The sequence below is a fragment of the Grammomys surdaster genome, unplaced genomic scaffold (genome assembly GCF_004785775.1).
Source record: "Grammomys surdaster isolate TR1022 unplaced genomic scaffold, NIH_TR_1.0 126679, whole genome shotgun sequence".
Classification (NCBI taxonomy): domain Eukaryota; kingdom Metazoa; phylum Chordata; class Mammalia; order Rodentia; family Muridae; genus Grammomys; species Grammomys surdaster.
In genome coordinates this window covers 2,943,949-2,951,492 of record NW_021621467.1, presented here as the reverse complement: position 1 = coordinate 2,951,492, position 7,544 = coordinate 2,943,949, and the positions used below count along the sequence as shown (strand labels likewise).

At 36.4% G+C, this 7,544-nt stretch overlaps 1 protein-coding gene across 2 annotated transcripts in view; it reads left to right on the top strand.

Annotated features, from left to right (window-relative positions):
• Nucleotides 1-2,186: 2,186 nt before the first annotated feature.
• Nucleotides 2,187-7,544, top strand: part of Epha3 (EPH receptor A3) — a 305,965-nt gene continuing 300,607 nt past the window's right edge. For both annotated transcript variants that reach the window (XM_028761158.1, XM_028761157.1), the window contains exon 1: nucleotides 2,187-2,499. In XM_028761158.1, the coding sequence (XP_028616991.1) occupies nucleotides 2,412-2,499 (88 nt within the window). In that variant the 5' untranslated portion in view covers nucleotides 2,187-2,411. The remainder of the gene's footprint in view (nucleotides 2,500-7,544) is intronic.

Genomic DNA, 7,544 nt, shown 5'->3' with positions numbered 1-7,544 from the left:
CCACCACAGATGCTGAATCTGAACCAGGGACATTGCAACCCAGAAATTTGCAACTGAACGCACTGCTAGTGAGAAGCCAGAGAAGTCCAAGACAGGACACTCCTGTCTTACTTGCTCTTCTGTCTGTTGACCTGCATTTTTTCCCCACATCTATCCAAAATAGTACTGAGACTCTCTCTCTCTCTCTCTCTCTCTCTCTCTCTCTCTCTCTCTCTCTCTCTCTCTCTCTCTCTTTCTCCATTCCTTTCTTTTATCTATTCATTCCTTCTTTTGTTTTAGAGGCAGGGTTTCATGCAGCCCAGGACGTCATCTAATTCTCTGTGTAATGAGATGTTAAACTTCAGCTTTTCCTTCCTCCAGCCTCCGAGTGCTGTGTTATGCACCCTACTTCTGTAATGATGGGGATAGAACCCAGGTCCTCAAGCAAGCACTCCACCAACTGTGCTATGTTCTCAGTTCTAGAACTTCTCTTTTTCTGGTGTCTTTTGGATTAAGGAGTCTGCAATTGAGAAATCCCAGGCAGTTTACATCCCGTGCCTGGCCCAGGCGTTGCTTTAAGCTCCATTTTCACCCACTTGTAACATTGTTCAAACATGGATGCCCTTTTCCCCATCCTAAGTGGTCGTTAGATGTTAGATGTGAAAGAGAAATAATGGGATAGTGGGAGGAAATGAAGTTCACATTCATAAAAACCAGCATATCACAATGACCTTTCCCAACGCTTTTAAATCGCAATCTGAAATAAACGTCATTTCTTTCAAATGCCCAGAAATAAAACATCATATCCAGTTGTGAAGCAATGTAACTATTGTGATGGAACCACAAACATTGTGAGCAGGTTCCCACTATCCCTGTTTTCTGATCAGCAACCTTTATTTTCAGTGGAGACGGGATTAGCACTGGTGGTCTCTACAGCCTCTGGTGGCCTAACGTGAGAAGGAGTTAGAGAGACAAGTATGTCTCTCATGGACAAGTAAGCAGGATCAGTTTCTTCCATCTGGCTTCTTCAACCCAACCTTTCTTCACCGAACAGTCAACAAACAGTATCAGAAGCTGTTAGCCTAAATTCAGGTGTCACTGAAATATAGTGCTTGTGGAATAAATATCTTATTATCAGGATCCTTAAAAACTTAGTCTCCTTTCTCAGAGCTCTAGCATTGATCACAGGCTTTAATGTTGTCGATCTATTTTACTGTTTTGAAGCTGGGTAAGGAAATCATCTTGTTTCTTTTCAGTGAAGGCTGAGATGGATGAGTGGAGACTCACTTTCTGGGACCTATTTCAAAGATAATTCAAAAGAGATCTTAAAGTACAAACTGTAAAAACTACACGGCTGAAGTAGATTGCAGTTAGGTTGTTCAGCATGAGACCGTTTATAAACATAGCACAAAGTAATTTAGAGAAGTCCAAGAATATTATTCTCTAGCAGCTACTGGATTTTCAACGTTAAAAGAGCAGTCTTCAAATATTCCCAGATTAGTGGCAGCCGGAAGGCTGAACAGGGAGCTGTGACTTAAGCTGAGTCTCACAGAATAGAAAAGTCCGATTGCTAGCTGGTTGTAGGCAGGGGCATTCATTGTTCAGGACTCAACGTTTGATTTATATTACTAACCCAGCACCGGATGGGAATGGGTGGTGGTCTGAAGCTACTGCTTTGGCTAGGATTGCTACTGTCCTGGTAGGGCAACGGTTATTTGCCAGTGTACGGAACCTGACTGTGTCCTCTCTATTTGAGCTGAAATTGCTGTCTCAAATGCCTTTAACAGCCCGATATCATGTGGTGGACTGAACAGACTTTCTGATCTAGGATGTCTACTTTTGTCTTGCTGAATCACTAAGACAATTGTGATCACATGCAACACAGTAAAGGGATAATTAACGGCCCTTGTAATTCTACAATAGCTAAACGAATGTCTCCCATTTTCTTAAAACAATACTTTTTTTAACGTTAGTTTCTTTTGAACTCACAGTACCTCTAATAGGGATCTTTCAGAAATAGGCAACTGATCATGAATAGCAAACAAATAGCTGCCTTTCAGTGAAAACGGGATGTTTCCCAAGACTCTTCGTCGCTGTCCCAGCATAACTTCTGGCTTTCCTACCCAACTGGCAACACCTTCGACCTCCACCTCACTGCGTTCTTCCGCAGCTCCCTGGAACGGAGCTGGCTGCCAGCCACCGGCTGCCCTGCTCCTCTTCTGCGCCCGCTGGCGACGGCACTAGGACCCAGCGAAGTCCCCGAGAGGGGTTCGCAGAAAGGCAGCCAGACTCCTCCTTATCTCCAGTGTCAAACTTGACATCAGACTGCGAGCGGAGCATGGTAACTTCTCCAGCAATCAGAGCGCTCCCCCTCACATCAGTGGCATGCTTCGTGGAGATATGCTCCTCTCACTGCCGGGTGCACCAGCAACATGGATTGTCACCTCTCCATCCTCGTTCTGCTTGGCTGCTGCGTCCTCAGCTGCTCCGGGGAACTGAGCCCACAGCCTTCCAATGAAGGTAAGCCAGGTACCGCGCCGCTCCCTGAGCGGAGCCCGCAGCCCCTGGACCCGCGCGGTTCTCCCCGAGATGCCCAGAAAGGAGTGGCAGGGAAAAAGATTGTCTTTGCCCAGTAGCAATCCCAAAACACTTTTGAGAGATGATGTGGGATTGTAGAAACCTTAAAAAAAAAAATCTGTTTTTAATCTGATAGCGATTCCAGTGATTACCACATTTGCCAATTTGAAGTAGAAAGAAAGAAAACACTCCGTTTTTTTACAACCCAGATTGTTAATTGCCAAATAGCCAAGGCAGTATTTTATTTTCTAATTATGACCATGTGGTTCTTTGAGAAGTTTCAAAGAAAAGGCTAGCCTCTCTTGAGATCCCGCGGTGTGTTTTAAAGATAATGACAGGTTGTTCTAGCTTAGACCCTTTGGCATTTATGAATGGACTAGAGGGAAAGGGGCACGCTGGACCCGAGGTGTTTGAGTGAGCGCGTGTGTGCTTATGTTTATGTTACAACCGCCTTATTGAAGTGTTGTGGATCCCGCCAGGGCGATGCTGTGCTCAGCGATACTGGTTCTCATGGGCAGCATATGCATGCCACATTAACAGCAGTGATGTCTGAAGGGATATATACTGAGCTTAAGTTGGGTTCTGTTTTAAAAAGGCCTTTCATACAAATGGAAGAATGCATTTAATGATTGATTGATGAATAGCTCCTGGGTAGTAAATAATATAGTAAATAACAGAATAGCAAATTAGAAAGAACACTCAGTAGCTAACAGCATTTCCTTGACACTGGATTAATTACTCTCCGTGTATCCCAGGATTCTCAATGGGTCACAGTGTAAACCGAATATTGAGAATATTTTTGTGTGTCCTGAGCAGACTCATCATCCTTTTTTTTTTTATTATTTTGGCAGACTTTCATTGTCTAGTACTAATGATTTGTGAATACAAACTCTTAAGACAACTTCTCTGAATAATTGATTGCCTTGCAGCAACACTTACAACTTTTATTTCCTCTTAATGATTTTGAACATTTAGAATTGTATCGGGCAAGTTAACAATAGAGAACAGCTGATGCGCAGGAAAGACAGTAACTGTTCAACACCCACTTAAAAATATTTTTAGAGCCAATGTTGTATACATTATGCTTATGTCCATGTGAAAAAAAATATATGTAAACCCATTAGGACAAAGACTGCTTCACATGTTTGGTGACCCACTTTCACGCTAATGGGACAGTTTAATTTTCTTTCCTTAATACCTTGGCTGCCTTTGTCAGTCTGGCTGGTTTTATTAATTTTTGTTTGTTTTTCAGTAGAGAAATAGATTTTTGTTTTTACCACGGAAATGGAAAAACTCATCTTTTCCACAAATCACTTATTAGTAATGCAAATTAAAATGTTCACTTAAAAATAATCGTCATTCTCCTTGAAAGAATGGTCATCTTGAGTGGTCATCTGTTCAAGAATAACACAGCAACATGTCAAATTGTTTTAAAATATTAAAATACTAACAATAACTCTAATATAACTGACACTTTTTCTTGCTCAGTTGTCTTTTTCCAAATAGAATATATATGGACTATCCAAACAATGATCTCACTGAATTAGTGATGTGCAGAAGAGAGAAGAAATTACATTTGTGATTAACTTAACCTCACTTTAAATTGCAAATAATAATTATAATAATAATACCCTTAATCTTATTCATACTCTTATAAAAGCAATGCATATTAATTTAATGCAATAAGTATAATTAAATCTTAATTGCCATTAAACCACTTTATATATGTGTTATTGAATATTGCATTTAAATAGTCATGTATAAGTTAACCTCATAGAGCTATAATGGTAAAAATACTTATAAAACTAATATAATATTTAATTTGCTTAGATGAAAGATCTATGTATCTATTGTTCACAGGATTAGTCTTTCCATACATTATCATATGACTAACTGTCTCACTATCTTTACGAGGCTAAAACAAAAGTTAAAATGATTAGTTTAACTTAGATAATACTCCAATGATACTTTAAACATTTATCAAATATCTTGGCACTAAGCAATTGAGTTGAGTCATATGGGAAGTGAAAATTCTGATCTGTGCCATGATTTCCACGCATTTCCTCTAATTAAGTAAGCTGGACTCATAGATACAGTTAAGATAAAGCGAACCAGTTAATGCAGATTTCTTTTATATCAGTATTTTGAAAACTGAAGCTATATAAGAAGAAGCTGTATAGGAAACTATATACTTATATAGAGAAGAAGTAAATTATACTTAAAATATAATGCCTAATATGTTTTAAGAAAACAGGAAACCTTCAACAACGTATTTACTAAAGTATATTCTCCTGTCTATCATGGGATAGACAATGACAAAATTGTAAGAACAAAACCAGGCCATTGAGCTGATTGCTAAGACACTTGTCTTTATGAGAGTTTTAACAAAAATTGAGATGATTAAGTAAAACCATTGAAATTCCATGAGTCCAAAATAAAGAAAAATAACTTAAGAGTTTGATGTAAATTTTCCCGTCCATCAGTTAATTATATGACTTTCTAATGTGATTTTGATAAAGTGATTCCAACTGCTACTTCATCTCCATGGTCTTCTGGATAATATAGAGATGTATGATTCTGAGGATCACTTAAAACCTTGCCTGAAGACCCACACAGAAGGTAGTAAAGACTTTGTTAACAATGATCAGTTCTTTCTACTCACGAGGCACAAGAAGAAATTCCACTGGGAAATCAGTTAGTCCTCAAAGTAAAATTAGTACTCCACATTTCTATCAGGAACAGCCTTATGCTCATCCTGTTTCTTTCAGGGACTTAGATAATGGCAAACAGTAAGTTTTAAAAGAGGTTAAAGCTTAATACAGAGTGAAGCGATCAACCTTCATTAGTTCAGCCAACTTTAGACCTGCATGGAGTCCTCCCCATACCTACTAAATACTCTTAGCTGTCTGAAGTTAAGTGGACTGCTTATTCAAAGCAAAGTATGTTGCTTATTATATGCAACATACTCCCTCGAATAGACTTCACAAATTGGATTCACATTTACCCTTTGCATTTTTTACACTAAAAATGAGAGTTTTGAAAATACAGTTTAGTAAAATTCAGTCTACATACTTACATGCTTCTTACTGAGATATTTTCCTGTAGTGTCTGAGACATTGTCTCTGAAATGTTCTCCTTTCAACATAAATCTCTGCTAAGCACAAGAAAGATTATATGATTGTTTGACTATTAAAAGTAAAACTTGCATATGTGTGTTATATACTTCTCGTGAAGCAGTAGGCAAATGTTGACGCAATAAATATTTAAATCACAAATTTACTCTTTGAAAATTTGTTTTGAATTGACATCACCTTCAATGTATATAAACTCTCACTCTCAAATAAAAATTATCTGTGATTGAAACATTAACAGAGAGCTAAGCTATCATGTCATCTTTATAGGCTTTTTAAAAAAGAGCTTACATTTGCTTTTAATAGCATTTCTTCATGCTAGACTAAATAATTGAATGCATTATACATTTCTGTAATTTAATAGTTCTCCTAATAGCTTGCCCCTCCTCCCACCCCCAACGGTTATAACTGTGCTGTTTGCCTGAAGGTAGAAGAAACCTTAATTTCACTGCTTTGTAACCCACAACAGTTAACACTTGACCTAGGTCATTAACAGGATTATCAGCAAATTTGTTTAAGCTTTTACTGACAATCTGAATTGCTATGATAATATTTTGATTGTGCAAAAAAAGAAACTCCTTGTAACCTCTCAAAATTGATCATGAAATTAATTCATTTTGAATTTATATCTTCCTAAAGAATAATATTGATATCATTAAATTCAAGTGAGGAAATATTCACTTTAAGACTCCACTCACCTCATTATTCACATCAGTTCTTGTCAGAAGTGAAAAAAATTGGTAATCCCTTTAAAATATAAATATTCTAGCAAGTACAGTGAATTTGGACAGACAAAGCAGCCCTGTCAATAGCTATGAACATTTTTAGCTTTATGCTTTTGTATACTGAGACTGTTATGGATACAATTTTTTTCTCCCTTTAAGTAAAAAGTTATGTGTATAAGTCAGAAGTGACTCTACCTATAAAATGAAAACTACATAAAACACCACTGTCACATGTTAAGTCACGTTATACTGTACAGAAATTTATCTTCTCCATAAATTAATAAAAACGGAAAGCTTCCATAAAAAATAAAAACTAATATATACTCTTAAAACAAAGTATTATGTAATGATATTTTTAAAGTATTTACGTGTTTACTAGCTTACCAGTGTTTACTAACTTGAGAAAGTTTCACATGAAGTTTTCTGTTACTTGAATCTAATCAAGTAACTTGCTGATCTAATCAAGTTTCTTGCTCATACAAAATGTGGTAGTTTAAACTTGATATTGGTAGTTTAAACTTGATATTTATATAAATTTAAAGAAATCATGCAATGAAATTCTTTATCTTGAATGTGTATTACCCCACTTTGAACATTCAAATTCCTGTATTTTCTTTAATGTTCAAATCACTTTTAATACTATTTCAAAATACTTCTTCCTTATAAAATATCCCTAAATGTTCAATTTTTAGGGGAACTTTTTGGATTTTTTTCCTGAAATAAAATATACAAAACGTTTAAATATCAAATAATTAGTTACATATGCAAAGGATTTTAAGGCAAAGCATATTTCTACAATATATTTGATTTAGTGACTTCAATAGAAATGGAAGCAGCAAGAAATGTTCTCGAAAGTTACATTTTCCAAGTCATAAAATCTTCAAGAAAGTATTAATAAAACTTTCCACAAATCACCAGAACTCGATAAGTTCTTACAGACAGTACTTACTTAGAATTCTATGATGTGGGCTACCTTTGATTTGAGTCATTTTCCACTGGTTTTGTTTGGCATAAATACTAGATGTACAGAGAAATATGTATTTCTTGGAAGAATACTAACTTTTAAGAGTTTTTTTTTTGTCAAGATCTCCAACTTTATTTTTAACGTGCACATTTGTCTGTAAATTATTCA